Source organism: Cryptotermes secundus, unplaced genomic scaffold (genome assembly GCF_002891405.2).
Source record: "Cryptotermes secundus unplaced genomic scaffold, Csec_1.0 scaffold2553, whole genome shotgun sequence".
Lineage (NCBI taxonomy): Eukaryota > Metazoa > Arthropoda > Insecta > Blattodea > Kalotermitidae > Cryptotermes > Cryptotermes secundus.
Window position 1 is genome coordinate 162590 of NW_019745135.1, and position 15036 is coordinate 177625.

Sequence of the window (15036 nt, forward strand, 5' to 3'; positions counted from 1 at the left end):
GGAGTGGTGTGTGTAAGTGATTCATAAATCTGATCTCCAGTCCAAACCCTCTCTACAGTCACACCCCTAAATCATGGCAATAATAATGACATATGAGGGAGAGTCAGTATATAGGTCACAAACATAACACATGTGATATTGGAACCTGGAAAAACATTTATTTTTTGACATATCCTCCACCAACATTGATATACTTGTCCCATCACATTACCAGTGCGTCGAAACCCACAGCATAGAAATCTTTTGACTGTTGTCTCAGCCATTTCTGCACTTCTGTTTCAACCTCTTCAGCCATCAGCAAAACTTTGCCACCAAGTTGGAACTGCTTTATGTGACAAACACTTTCCAACATAAACAGAAAAAAATTTCTTTATGAATATCCTTTGCAGTGAGCCCTTCTGCCCATAAAAAAAATGGACAACAGAATGCTGCTCTTTCGTAATACACTCCTCAATCATGGTTGCCATTTTGATTCCTGAAACCAGCCTTGAACATGGACATGTGCATCTGCTGTGACCTATTTACTGACTCCCCCTCATACTGTTCATCCACCAAGTATGCTGACATAACATTAGACACGTTTAGGAAGTACCTGAACAAAATATTGTCCAGCATATTACCTCTCATTACTGGGATGCTTCACAGAGTTCATCAGTTTCTCCTGGAAAATGCTCAAACAAGTCATTAAACATTTACTTCCAATATCTTACCTAATAAAGTAACCATATGTCATCATTTTTGTACATAATTCAGTGCTCTATCTAACTTCATCATCAACACAAACTAAGAAACTAAGCAAATGTAACTGCACTTGATCCCGAGCAGCTCAATCCAGTTCATATTCCTCACACCTTATTTCCGTATTGATCATTTTAATATTACCTTTCTTTTTATATTAGGACAATATTATACATGTGTATTTAAAGTACTGGCAAATTTGTCCCTGTGATTAATTAATTAAACACCACATCACCAAGATGCATGTCGGAGTGGAGATAGAGCTACAATATTCTTGATCTCAGCATTAGGTGCAGGTGAACAGTTAGCTTCAAGCTCAGGCCCCTTTACCTCCAGAGAAAGAGTCTCTGAACAAACTGAACAGGAGGCTATTTTAGCTCAGAGCCAGTCTGGATGCTGTGGAGAAGAAAAATATTTCTTGCTCCTGCCAGGAATCTATCCCTGGCCATTCAGCCCATAGCTCATTATTATACCAACTGATATATTCCAGCTTATACTACATATTTATTTATATTTATATATGTGGAAGACAAAACTGTGTTATTCTTGGGGAGGAAAATAAAAGTCTGATACCTCTAAGGAAGACTCTCACACTTTACTGACCAAACTCAGTTCATAGCCTACCAACAATATGTATGAATAACATACTTTATGTAAAAGAAGTATATGATACACTGTACCTGGAATAAATGGCAGCTGCCCTTTGGACTCCCCTGAACTTGTAGTCTTTCCATTGCTACCCCAGTATGGCAGATCAGAACATAAGGCATAGGCACAGTTGTCTAGAATCTTAAGGCTTGTCAGGAAGTGACAGTCACCAGGCTGGCAGTCACCCATATTACCAGCAGAGTGCAGAACAGGATCAATGACAGGTTGCACATCTATTTTCCCATTCAGCATCTCCACATTTGTCACAACTGTGTTCTTGTGCTACAGAAATGAATGCAATATTTCAAGTACAATATAAGTACTATACTATGCCAAACACACCAAGAAAGCATGCAGGGTATATCAAAGCAAAGTTGCACATTCAACTACATTTATCTGAATAGTCAGCTACATGCCCTGGTTGCTTTACCACAGGGAGAAATCAATCAATATATTGTGGCGTATTGGCTCTATGCAGGAACTGTTGAGCCACAGAGGCCTTGGGGCACACGGGCAACATGAGAGTTGCGGATTGTATCGGCGCGTTGCTAGGTGACAACTCCGTGAATGCTTAGATTGTGCAACAGGAAGTGAGAGTGACATCACATAACCCCACTCATCCTGTAACTACGCAATGCTTTGTAAACACCCCTCCCCAATAGGCTGTGACATCACGCAACAGAGGAGTCTGTGCAGTGACTATTGCTAGGCAATCGGTAAACACGACATCATGCAACAGTGGTAGCTATCACGTAACTCTTTTCTGTGTTGCCAGTGCAGAAGCTACATAATGAGGAGTATTCATCAGTGTTGAACCAGAGAGAAAGAGTGACTAGTATTAGAGTGTTCATTGAAGACAATGGAATATGCAAGATGAAAGCTTTGGCTAAGGCAGTAATTGTGGACTGTGTTAGTGTAAGAGCGAGTGTGCAATAAATTTGCTAGATCTAAAACTAGCGTGAAGTTATTTGTTGCGCGACATACCCAACACGTGACAATATTTTTTATAGGAGACTGAGCAGCTCTGAGTCAGCTTGGATATGGTGAAGAATAAGTCCCTGCTCCACATCAAGAAACAAACCCTGTTCATCAAATTTATAGTTGATCACTTTACTGAATGAGCTGTCCTTGCTCTCAAGTACAACAGTATCAATAACCTCTAATCGGTGGTCCAGGAACTTAATCATCCACTAACATCTTCACTGAACAATCATACTGTAGCGTGTTTGGGTGACTGGAGATATGGTTCAGATTGATAATTGGTTTTATCATCAACTTACAGGTCATAACTTCAATTAATTATAAAACACTGTTATTGATTTATGCAATTTACAATCACTAGACACTGATCTCTTCAGTCTATCTGCAGTAGTAGTCTTCACAGGTTTATAACTCGTCGGAAAATGGCAGCTGAACAGAGAGCCAACATCAAATTTTGTTTGAACTTAGGCAAAACAGCTGGAGAAACATATGAAATGGTGAAAAATGTGTACGGTAGTGATTGAGTCGCTCGAACATTTTTCAATGATATGCTGTATTTCGTGACGGCAGGGAGGACATAGAAGACGCTCCAAGTGCATCAAAGCCGAGAACAAGTCGCACTGAAGAAAATATGAAAAAAGTGACCGAAAACCTTGCATCAGACAGATGTGTTTCTGCAAGACTCATCGAGGAGCTTTTGGGAATACCAAAAAGTACTGTGCATCAAATTTTGACCGAGGATTTGGGCAAAAGGAAGGTCTGTGCATGGTTTGTACCATACACACTGTCAGGCGATGAAAAACATGCCAGAGTGGAACACTGCAAAGACATTATTTCGGCACAAAGTGATACAAAATTTACAAAATTGATTGTGACTGGTGACAAAACATGGTGTTTTCAATATGAGCGTGTCACAAAACGGCATAGTGCAGCATGTTTGAGCCCAAAGAAGCCGAAACCAAAGAAAGTGCACACGCAAAAGAGTCGAGTAAAGACACTGCTAAACGTTTTCTTCTATTCCAAAGGAATCATTCTCAAGGAAATTTCTGCCAGAAGGTCAAACAGTGAATTCTGATTATTATCTCTGAGTCCTCAATCGTTTGTGGGCGAGAATTCTTCGAATTCGACCTGAATATCGAGAGCAAGGTTGCTGGTCATTCCTCCACAACAATACCCCACCCCACAAATCAAAGATCGTGCATGATTCTTTGGCCAGAAAAGGGATCATAGTCCCTATCCTCTCTGACAAGAGAATAGGTCTGTCTTTTACAACTGCTGCTGGTCAACAACAGCGCAGTGATTCCTGAGTCTGAGTTCTGCGGGGCTCATGACCATATTTTACTGTATCAGATTCAAGACTCCACCAGCCTGGAGGACCAGGTCCCCATATTTATATCCTTCAGGAACAGGGTGGCCCAGTTATAACCCCGGGCACTGGGTTCCCTTTTCAGCGCCTCCTATGATTTGCAGAGCTATGATGGAGGTATACATACCTGCCTCCATGCAGGGATCCTCACTGACTGCAATTGCTAACTGGTCCTGGTTATAACACCTCGGCACAGACAGCGTAGAACAAGTCTCTTCCATTATTGCTGTGTTCTCTTGTTGCCACAGAAACATGCTTGTTTGCAGAGCTGTTAGTTAGCAATGGTTGTTGTACAGTTGCTTGTTTCGTGGTTATTACCTAGCAACAGGTCTACATGCCACAATATTGTGACGTATTTAGTGAGCAGATATGCAGTTTGGATTGATAATTTGATTTATTAAACTCTTACTTATCACAAATACACATAACACCCTAATTCACACACTTGGCTTCTCATTACAACACTTGCTAAGTCTTCTATGTCTTCACTATCCACTACCAGGTAATGGATCCCAACACTGTCCTCTTCTGCTCATGTTGTTACTGGCTGGGGACTGTCTTACACCTAACCCATGATGGAAATTTGAACTCTGCCTATTCCCTGCTGCAACTGCATCATGACGGTGACTCGTCAAGTTGTCCAGTTCATGCTCGCTATACAGCCTCAGTTTGAATCCAACAGACAATACCGTTTCCAACAGTTCCTCTATCACTGCGCATTGTTGCTGTGGAAATCAGTTGTCACGTGTTGTTTACCAGCCATTACTAAGCGAGACCTCTTCTGGCTCTCATGTGCCATATCACAACATACACGAGTCATATAGGAAAACATTTCAATCAAATTATTTTAACATTTAAAGTTGGAAAACGTTTTAAGGAATGTTGTCCTACATACGTTTCACTATACTCTTTATTTTCCTGCCTAAACCACAGCTAAAATTCATTCTTACAATCATGGATGCATGTGTTAGTAGGTGTACTCCAAACTGTTGATCTGCTTGCTACTGATTCCTCATCATCTTAAGAATTCAAAATTCTCAACAGCGCCCCTTTTATCTGTGATGAAGATGATGATGGTGGTGATGATGATAACCAGTCTATAATTCAAACTGGTCAAACGAGATAACTACCATATTTTCAAACAAATACTCTATATTATGTGAACACAAACAATGAACTCAGTGTCTAGAACCATGTCTGTAGGCTTCTGTGTAAGCTAAAAGAAAATCTTTCATTTATCCCTTATTTTTTTGGTATTTTGTGACAAATTTTTACGTCTTGATTTCTGAAAGTAACCTTTTCAACATACCAGAGCCACCTATAAGCAGCAGTAAGAATCCTTTAAACTTCCATTCAAATTACTCCCATGTTGCATATACCACCCAGTTGTCTGGCAAAACAAAACTGCCACATCTCAGACATGATTTTAGTAGTTACAGGGCTAAAATACTCACCTAATATTAACAGATATTTTGCAATAATGCCAGAAAATCACAAATAGAATTTATGTACTTGTTAATGATACACAAAGCAAAAGCAGCATGCTGTTAATCACAATAAGTTACTTGCACATCTTATTAACCTTGCGTTTTTTTTTCTTTGTACGGACTGTTTCACCATCCTCTCCACTTCCATCTTGCCCTTCTTCTCCCTCTTCTCCCCCTCCAGTGTCAGTATGTTTCTTTCGATATCCTGCAGTTAGACCACCAGCTATCTTAAGAGCATCCGTGTGCACACAATCAACTCGATAAGCATATATCTTGGTGCTGGCATCTAGGGTACAACTCGCCACCTGCCAATAATAATTCAAAGTTTTCAATGAGTGTTTCAGCTTACTGGTTATTTCAGCTGTAAAATGAGGGTCAGTGTGAGTGATGAATTACTACAGAAGAGGAAGCTGAGGTCATATATATTTTATGGTGTTAAGCCAATTTGCCTTGGGACACAGATGAAACTCATGAAAAATCCTAGGACAGTTGGCCAACAAACTAAGAATCACATCCAGGATCCACCAGATGCCTCCACTACACCAGCAGAGATATCTGAGAAGCTCCAGATATCAACCCACAAGAGATCTTCAACAGACAAGGTGGCTGCCAGTTATGCCTTGGCTGCAAGATCATCAAGCATACTCTTCTCATAAACATCATGCCAAATCTAGGAATGGCCACAAATGCATAGAGGGCATTCACCTCTGCCCCCCTAACCCACCCACCACCCATTTCTTGGCCCACCTTCCTTTTAACATATGCCCTTCTTCAAGTTTCTCTTCTCTTACCACTGACAGTGACCTCCCTGCCACTCTCCATGTAGGTCAACCTACAGCACAGGCAGTTATGCTATATTATGGATGGTGAGCACTTGGGAACACCAGCTGTTGATGGTCTTTTGATGCATTACATAGCCATCAAAAGGGTCAATTATTTCCTTGCACAACTTTCCCAGGCCATTGTCCCTATTGGTTCAGATGGCCACCGAGCCCTACTCTTCACTCTATCCCCCTGCCCCAGTGGTTTTTTGAAGAATGAACTTATATATGAACAGACACTGGCAGGTGGAAGCAGCATGAACTTCTGATACAATGGCAACACTCCCCTCAACCAAATAGTGTAATCACTTAAGAATTAAAATAACATCAGCAGTTAACCACCATAAAAGCCTAAAATCAGTAATTCTATCTAACACTAAAAGTAAAGTAAAGGTATCTCTGTTAACAGGCCATGGAGGCCCACAGGGTTGTGAGATGTTGAGGTTCCCACATTTTCTAGACAATCGGCTCATAGATGGCAGCAAGGTTGTCAGTCCTATGTGCCGGCCGCCCTTTACCCCAAAGAATATTCCTGGTACTCACTTCTAGTAGAGGCTGAGTTGACCCCAGGACCATAGTGCGGCTGGAAGGATTAGGTGAATTGAAAAAAATCCAATGACCTTATCGGGACTTGAATCCGCAACCTTCCGGATTGTAGCATAGTGCCTCAGCCAACTACGCCCCTGCATGCCCCTCTATCTAACACTATTCAGCAATAATCAGTTTAGATCCCACACTTAGTTGCCAACACTTCATTAATTCCACAAATTATGTAGTATTAAGCAAAAGGAAACCACAAAGGATGTAAGGATCTGAAAGGATGCTGTCATCATCTCTTTCAAGCTATTACCCCAGCATTTGCCCGAAGATACCAAGGTAACCACAAAAAGACCTCATTCAGGACAGCTAGTCTCTAGGCAGAACTGAAAAGCAAGCATCACAAAACTCAGTACATTACATGCTGAAACAGAGAGTGTGATAAGGTTACAGAGGCTACACTATTCAGGAACAAAGAAAAGTGTATGCTTCTATGTAGTAGAGGCAAAAACCTAAACACTTAAGCAAGCACACTGGTCACATTTATCAAGCTCAATGTGGCAACAATACTACATGCTTGGCATCCACTGCCATTTCAGTATTTTGTGCATGTCTTTTCAAACTGTCATCTGAGGTAGGTGTCACAGTGGCTGCACCATAGTTCAAGCGGTTAGTCGCTGGCTTCCCACCGCGGCGGCCCGGGTTCGATTCCGGGTCTGGTCAAGTGGGATTTGTGGTGGACAAAGTGGCACTGGGGCAGGTTTTCTCCGAGTACTTCGGTTTCCTCTGCCAATCTTTATTCCATCAACTGCTCCACAATCACTGTCACCTATCATCTGGGGCTGGTACAATAGGCCAGAAATGGTCGTAGTACAAGGGACTTGGTCCCACCCCAATAGCAATAAAAAAAATAGGTGTCACAGTTGTTAATGCAGGAGAACCATCACAGACATGAATGGCATTGGGAGTGGTCTTTGATGTGATGAACGCACCATCTATCCAGGCATGTAAGTTTTTCCACATAACATATTTTGGCTATTAAATTTGATATCATGGATTGTAACAGAAATAATATTCACACTGCAATGACTAACGAAAAGCACAGTCAACTTCAATGAAATAACGTAAAGGACGAGATTTTCACACTTACAATTGGGAAATACTATATGTTCTCATTTTTCTTGGAGCACATTATGTGACAGGTGAAGAAATTTTGAGGATAATTCAAGAAGATTTAGATAAAGGGTCATACAGAGTGACAGCTCTAAAAGAGAAAAGGAAATCTTCAGTACATGCAAACAAGGAAATGAATACAAGAAGGATGGCTAAATAACTTCAGGAAACAGTAACCCAGCAGACCTTCAGAGCTAGACATTTGATAAGATATGCAATACATTGTCATGTGATAGAGTGACTACGGGATGGGGTTTGGATGGGAGATTGGATTTACCAACCACTTACAGAATGTAACTACAAATAATTATAATGCTATTGCTAATCTCCACACTTTACAAATCACTATCACACATAGACTAGTGCCCTCAGTCTATTACAGTCTCCACTAGCCATTGCTGATAACAATTTCCAACAACAGACATTCCCCTTACTCTGGGTTCTAGATATATACCTGTGCCTCAGCTACGAGTTTCTTACAGCAATGGCTCACGACTCAACTAACTCCCAGGCTGGCAGCCATATCATACCAACCTCCCAGTCTTCTGTTCACAGACGCCTTTACAACTGACTGCAGCATGAGTGGTGTCCTTGTTACATAACCTCTTGGCATAAACTACCTAGAAAATATTGTTTCCAACAGCTCCTCTATTGCTGCATGTGGACTCGCTGACATGTGAACCTATTTGTTTTGCGGCTGCTACACAGTAATGGGACTACAAGCTACATTACTCCCTCCTTAAGGGATCAGTCTGGCCTTTCTTCCCCATGGCTCAGTACAGATTATTCTGCACCTGCTCCCACCACTCCCTCCTTAATGCTGCTCATCCCGAGCGGTTACCTCGTAAGGTCCCAGCTGGTCCAGCTTTATCACTATCATCTTTCACCGGTCGGTGCAGGCAAAAGTTCTAAGAGTGGTCAATGATCCTACATCCATGGCACTTAAGCTGTTGTTAGTGGTCTCTTCTTTCATTCTGGAGGGAACTAACCCCTCCACAATGTCCAGTAACTCACTTTCTGTAACCTGATGGAAATCCCGACTATTTGCTTCATGACCTTCAGCTGTACGGTTTTCCTTAAGATAATGTCAGCTGTCCCCTCCTTCCTCAGACACAGCTGCTCCTTTAAATCACGGCCCCTTATTCCACTGTTGCCTCACTGGTGCGTCCACTGTCTCATCTCGAGCATCCGTCCTTTAGGGGCTCCTCTTGCAACACTGTTCCTGCATGGTCCCTGACATTATGCAGGAATTGTGCGGTGGGTCATCTGTCTGTAGGCAGCAGCCAACTTCTTCCAGGACCCACTATTGCCCTGGGTCCATTTCTTCAGCTGTTGGCAGTGCCCTACTGCCTAGTAACATGTCTACATGCTACATTATTCTATAGCTCATAAAACCCAGTGCCATCCAGTGGCAGTTTTGTTTTCGCTTAAGTACAGGGTAGGGATCAAATAACAATTTCTTTACCATTCCAGGATAGACCATTATTCAAAAGGACTAAATAAAGTCATTACAGGCTGAAGTGGCAAAATTCTTTAAAAAATACTGAGAAACCAATGAGAGTGAAAGATGGTCATGTTGAAAACTAGTGAGAAAATAAGTGTGGAAGGCATGAGAGCAAAATAATATGTGGACAGAACTTTAGAATGCAAGAAATGCAACCAAAATGTTCATGCATATGTCACGTACATATTCGTAAACATACATTCACTGAACAGCATAAGAATTCAGTTGCAAGTATCTTCAAAAAATTGTATTCGAGTTCTACTGTTATGAATGGTGAAATAACTACAGTTTAAGTTCAACGAGATATATAAGAATTTTAATAAAGAATGCATGGTTTATTCACACCAATGAGTAATTCTATAAACCTAAAGTGGTGTATAAAGTATGCCATGTACCTGCCAGAGTATGATTTCAGGGGGTGTCTTATTGAGGATTAAGCAAAATGTAAAAGAATGAACACTATAGAGGTTGGTCTAAATAGAGATACAGTGATATTAACATGTGTTACACATGTACAACAGTAAGATCCCTTCGATAATTTCGAAAGTTAATACATTTTAATAAATTGCTTGCTGGGGAGCTCAAAAAAAAAGTGGGTAGGCGAAGGGAAGGAAGATGCATAAAGGTGAGTACAGAAGGAGCAAACAAAGATCGTTTATGAGAGGATAAAAGAACATAGAATGGAGATTTTGCGTAAGATGACACACCTTGTTGGATAAAGAATGAATGAATGATGATGATTGCCACTTTTGTCTTAACTTAACTTATTAAAGATCTCAGTTCTCTGCAGAAGATGTAACACAATGCATCTGAAAGACATGTACACCACAAACCCAACAGTAACTGGTCCAAAATGGCCACAAAAGCACAAAGAGAGCGCTAAATGAGACAAATGTTTTACCTGGAAGTTATCCATTTTGGTGTCTTGTTTCTTCAACATCACTGCCATGTAGTCAATCAGCTGTAAACTAAAGGCATTTCTTGCATTGATTTTCTGAAACACAGGTATCACAAATTTGATAAGATACACCAACTTGAATATCACACAAATCTTGGATAAAATATAAAATAGAAACCATACAGTAGATCCTTGCCCACAGCTAGTAAGCTACAACATAATTTGAACATAAGGGTTTGATGACATTCTGAAATCAAATGTTTCCATATTAAGGAGAGTTCACAAATGTTGCAATAACAGTAAGCCCTGCTTTAGGTATCTATGTGCTTGTTCATTTAATTATGCTATCAGCATCTTAGACTATAAAGCACTAAACAGTACGATAAGTGAATAATGAATTAAAAAAGATATGGAAGTGGCCATGACCTAACTTGCAGTACCATTCCAGCCCTGGCCTAGAGGGACTGAGAAAAACCATAAAAACATGTCATGAAGTCAGAGTCTCAGCCAAGAATAAAACTGGACATGCATAGAATACAAGTCATAAGCATTAGTTTTGTACCAACAAGCTTTGTCCTGTTCAATCATTTCATCAGCCAGTGCTGCTGTTTCTTTGTTAAAAATTATTGCACCAATATATCTCATTTACTTATATTTGTTAAATACTGTGCTTTTTAGAACAATCTTAATAACCTAAACAGCAGCAATAATAATCTTTAATATTTTATTGGCTGCCACTTGAATTATGTAGATTCCATTTCTAATTCATCACTGAATACATTACCTTTTTTATGTACTGTAAGACATAGTACTGAAAATTCTAAACATGAAAATCATAATAAATAGTAATAATAATAATACGATCATTTAACTAACTAAATGGAGCAGGGTCCATCACCCTACTAGTCACAGAATCTCCGTGTCTTTTATGGAATCTGATGTCTTCACTACCATAATCACAAAATTGGAGCAGGTTTACTCTGATTGCTTCTGTCTCTCCTGCCAATCTTCTTTCCACTAACCACTTCAAATTCATGAACCATTTCATCTTTGATGCTGTAGTCTTCATATTGACAGCACTCTTAAATAACAAAATCAAAGAAAAAACAGCCCACCACTGGACCCTAGCAAAATAATTTTAAATGTATGTAAGATCTGAGGTCTTCACAGCAGTGACTACAAATAATGCAGTTTTCTGGAATGTGGCACTGTGTAGATCTTGCGTGAACCGATGTTTTGGAGGAACGCTGGTTCACACAAGAACTAGACGGTGCCACATCCCAGAAGACGGCACTCTTCATAATTTTAAACCGTTCTATACAAATAATACATATCTATTTGAGCACAGACGCAGACTTACATTCTCAGCAGAGAGCTTAATACAGTTAGCATAATGTTCAGCTAACTGTGCTGCTGACAGTCCCGCAACTGACCCTCCTACTGATTTCCGTTTACTTGATCCAGGAGGAGTGACATCACGTTGACGTAACTCAATCTGAGCGTTGCGTCGTCGTTCCATACGTTCTGCATCATCGTCATTCTAAGACATTAATAAAACAATTACATTTACATCTGTGGGCTGTACTGTCTTCTGCGATGTGACTCTGTACAGCCTGGTTTGCTCATGTTTCGAAAAAAATGTACTTCCTCCATCTTCACGGTTAAAGGTGGCTGAAGAGTAAGGCAATCAAGCTAGAAGAGTAAGCTGACCATTAAGAAAATGGTATGCATATAGGCATGGATAGGAGCCCTGCAGAAACTAAGTGCAAGGACAAAAAACAAAAACAAACTCCGTGGCTTGAGTCAGCAAGTGAACTATACTGACTGAGGGACTGCCGCTTGTCAGCCAACCTTCTGTGGATAGAGGATGTCGCATGGTCAGCGCAATGGATCCCCACGGCCGTTAATTTTGGTTTCATAGACTGGCACCACTATTTTCTTGAAACAGTTCCTCAAATATCCTCACAGGGCTGAGTGGACCCGTTCCAGACCCACTACTTCTCAGAAAATCTGGTAGCACCTCTGGATCTGTAGGCAGGAACTCTGACCACTAGACCACAGAGACAGTCAGTGTAAGAACAAGAGTGAAGAAATATGGACCACTCTAAACACAAGAGAGAGGTGAGAGAGAGAAGCATGAGTGACCAGTGAGAGGTGTACGTAGTCCTGGAGAGTTACAACAGCAGTGGGCAGAGCACACATGGGAGGACAGATATGGCACTATCTGGAACCAAGTTCAAATATCGAGAAAGATGATAGGATCAAGTAAAAACAAAGGAACACATTAACATTGGTGGGAAGACAGACAGGACTCCAACTGGGGCCAAATGCAGGATATGGAAGGGGGATGAATAGAAGAAGAGGAAGGAGGACCCACAGGGCAAATTGGTGTCCTGATAAAAGCAGCATCAGTTCCGTGAAAACGGCAGTGTACGCCAAGACCAATCGCCATGGTAGAGAACCCCACACAAGAAATCCTAAGCAGGAGGCTTCCTATGTTCTGTCATGGGAAAGGTGAGAGACTTCAATAATTTACTTAGGCAGAAGTCATCCTCTCTGTTCATGCTGCTGAGACAGACATAAATCTCAGCCTCCTCTTTCATCATGCAGTCCGCATATCGGAATTTTGTGGAAAGGATACCGGTGTTCTGTAGATGTATATAGTTAGGTTAAACCATCACCTGAACAAAAAGGTACACTAGATTTAATGTTTTATAATTAAACCTTCATTTCTGCTACATGTTTCGGTTACATAGGACCATCAACAAGCAGTTAATATAGGAATATGTCTCATCATTGAATTATTAACATGGATCCATACTACTGCAAAGTGTTATACTATATGATAACAGAAGTTGCCACAAGGTACATAATAAGTATTTTAATTGAACCAATGCACAGTGTAGTATATATCTGGTATATATATGCCCAGGCTAAGAACCCCATATGCCATATTAATGACCGCAAAATAACACAACTCACATCGGTGAAATATGCATACTGTTAGTGTTACACATCATAATAGACCTATATACATCTACACTTACCCCTGGGCTTTATGACTTGTTTTACAACATGGACACTTTAACAAGGATCCACGAATTAGACAATACTATGCTTAATACTACACTGTGGCATTAGAACCTTGGAATTAAGCTTGGACTATATACTTTAATAACCTTTAACCTTAATAATTTTAAATATTTTAATATTTTGTGATATTCTTCACAAATAATCAACATACTTGTATATATCCTAGATACATGTGTATACATGCATATATTCTATATTTTGCATACTTAATTATAATACTTATTATGTAATGTGAGGCAAATTCCCTTATCATATATGAGGGTAAGTCAATAAGTAAGTTACAAATGGATATAGAACTGAAACAAATAAGAGTACTGATTTGAAAAATGCGTTTATTTCTCAACATAATCTCCCTGTACATCGAGGCACTTGCCCCATCGTTTCACAAGCCCCTGAAAACCAGCAGCATAAAATTGTTTGGGCTGCTGTCAGAACCAGGCGGTGACTTCCCATTCTACAGCTTCGTCAGGAAAATGTTCAGCCAAAAGATGGCATTTAAGAGGGCCGAGCAAATGGAAGTCGCTTGGAAACTTCATAAGACCATTCAACAAAAGCGACCAGGACTCCTCAAGAAAGGCGTGTTGCTCTTGCATGACAATGTGCGTCCCCATACTGTCAACAAGACAAATGAGATGCTGCGAAATTTCAAGTGGGAAGTCCTCAAGCATCTTCTGTTTAGACCCGACCTTGCTCCAAGCGACTTCCAATTGTTCGGCCCTCTTAAACATCATCTTTCAGCTGAATATTTTCCCGATGATGAAGCTGTAGAAAGGGAAGTCACTGCCTGGTTCTGACAGCAGCACAAAGAATTTTATGCTGCTGGTTTTCAGGGGCTTTTCAAACGTTGGGACAAGTGCCTCAGTGTACAGGGAGATTATGTTGGGAAATAAAAGCATTTTTCAAATCAGTACTCTTATTTGTTTAAGTTCTATATCCATTTGTAACTTACTTATTGAATTACCTACGTAGTATGATACGTTGCAGTAGTATGGATCCATATTAGTAATTCAATGACTAGATGTATTCCTATATTAACTGCCTGATGATGTTCCTATGTGATCAAAACATGTAGCAGATATAAAAGTCTATATATGTTTGAATACACAACAGGATGCACACTATGAAGATAATTCTGTAGATTGATACAAAGTCAAAGGTAAGGGCGCACCATCTTGATTGTAGTTACTATAGGATTCTGACGATGGTGTATAACACACTGATATATTGGGTTTCTGGACTTTATCCATCGTCCTGGTTTTTAAGATAACAAATAAATATGTTATCTTAAAAACCAGGATGATGGATAAAGTCCAGAAACTCAATATATCAGTATATCTTGATTGATTTGCCTGGATGATCAAGGTGGGTATGCTTATGGTGCTCCTTGACCCTGGTCAAGGACTATGAAGATAATTCTGTAGATTGATACAAAGTCAAAGGTAAGGGCGCACCATCTTGATTGTAGTTACTATAGGATTCTGACGATGGTGTATAACACACTGATATATTGGGTTTCTGGACTTTATCCATCGTCCTGGTTTTTAAGATAACAAATAAATTTGTTATCTTAAAAACCAGGATGATGGATAAAGTCCAGAAACTCAATATATCAGTATATCTTGATTGATTTGCCTGGATGATCAAGGTGGGTATGCTTATGGTGCTCCTTGACCCTGGTCAAGGACTATGAAGATAATTCTGTAGATTGATACAAAGTCAAAGGTAAGGGCGCACCATCTTGATTGTAGTTACTATAGGATTCTGACGATGGTGTATAACACACTGATATA

At 40.2% G+C, this 15036-nt stretch overlaps 1 protein-coding gene across 4 annotated transcripts in view; it reads right to left on the reverse strand.

The window, feature by feature from the left end:
- Nucleotides 1-15036, reverse strand: part of LOC111875071 (condensin complex subunit 2) — a 51680-nt gene that overhangs the window by 19417 nt on the left and 17227 nt on the right. For all 4 annotated transcript variants that reach the window (XM_023871119.2, XM_023871117.2, XM_023871116.2 and 1 more), the window contains 4 exons: nt 11514-11693; nt 10157-10249; nt 5316-5525; nt 1419-1668 (listed from right to left, as the gene is read on the reverse strand). In XM_023871119.2, coding sequence (XP_023726887.1) covers nt 1419-1668; nt 5316-5525; nt 10157-10249; nt 11514-11693 — 733 coding nt within the window. The remainder of the gene's footprint in view (nt 1-1418; nt 1669-5315; nt 5526-10156; nt 10250-11513; nt 11694-15036) is intronic.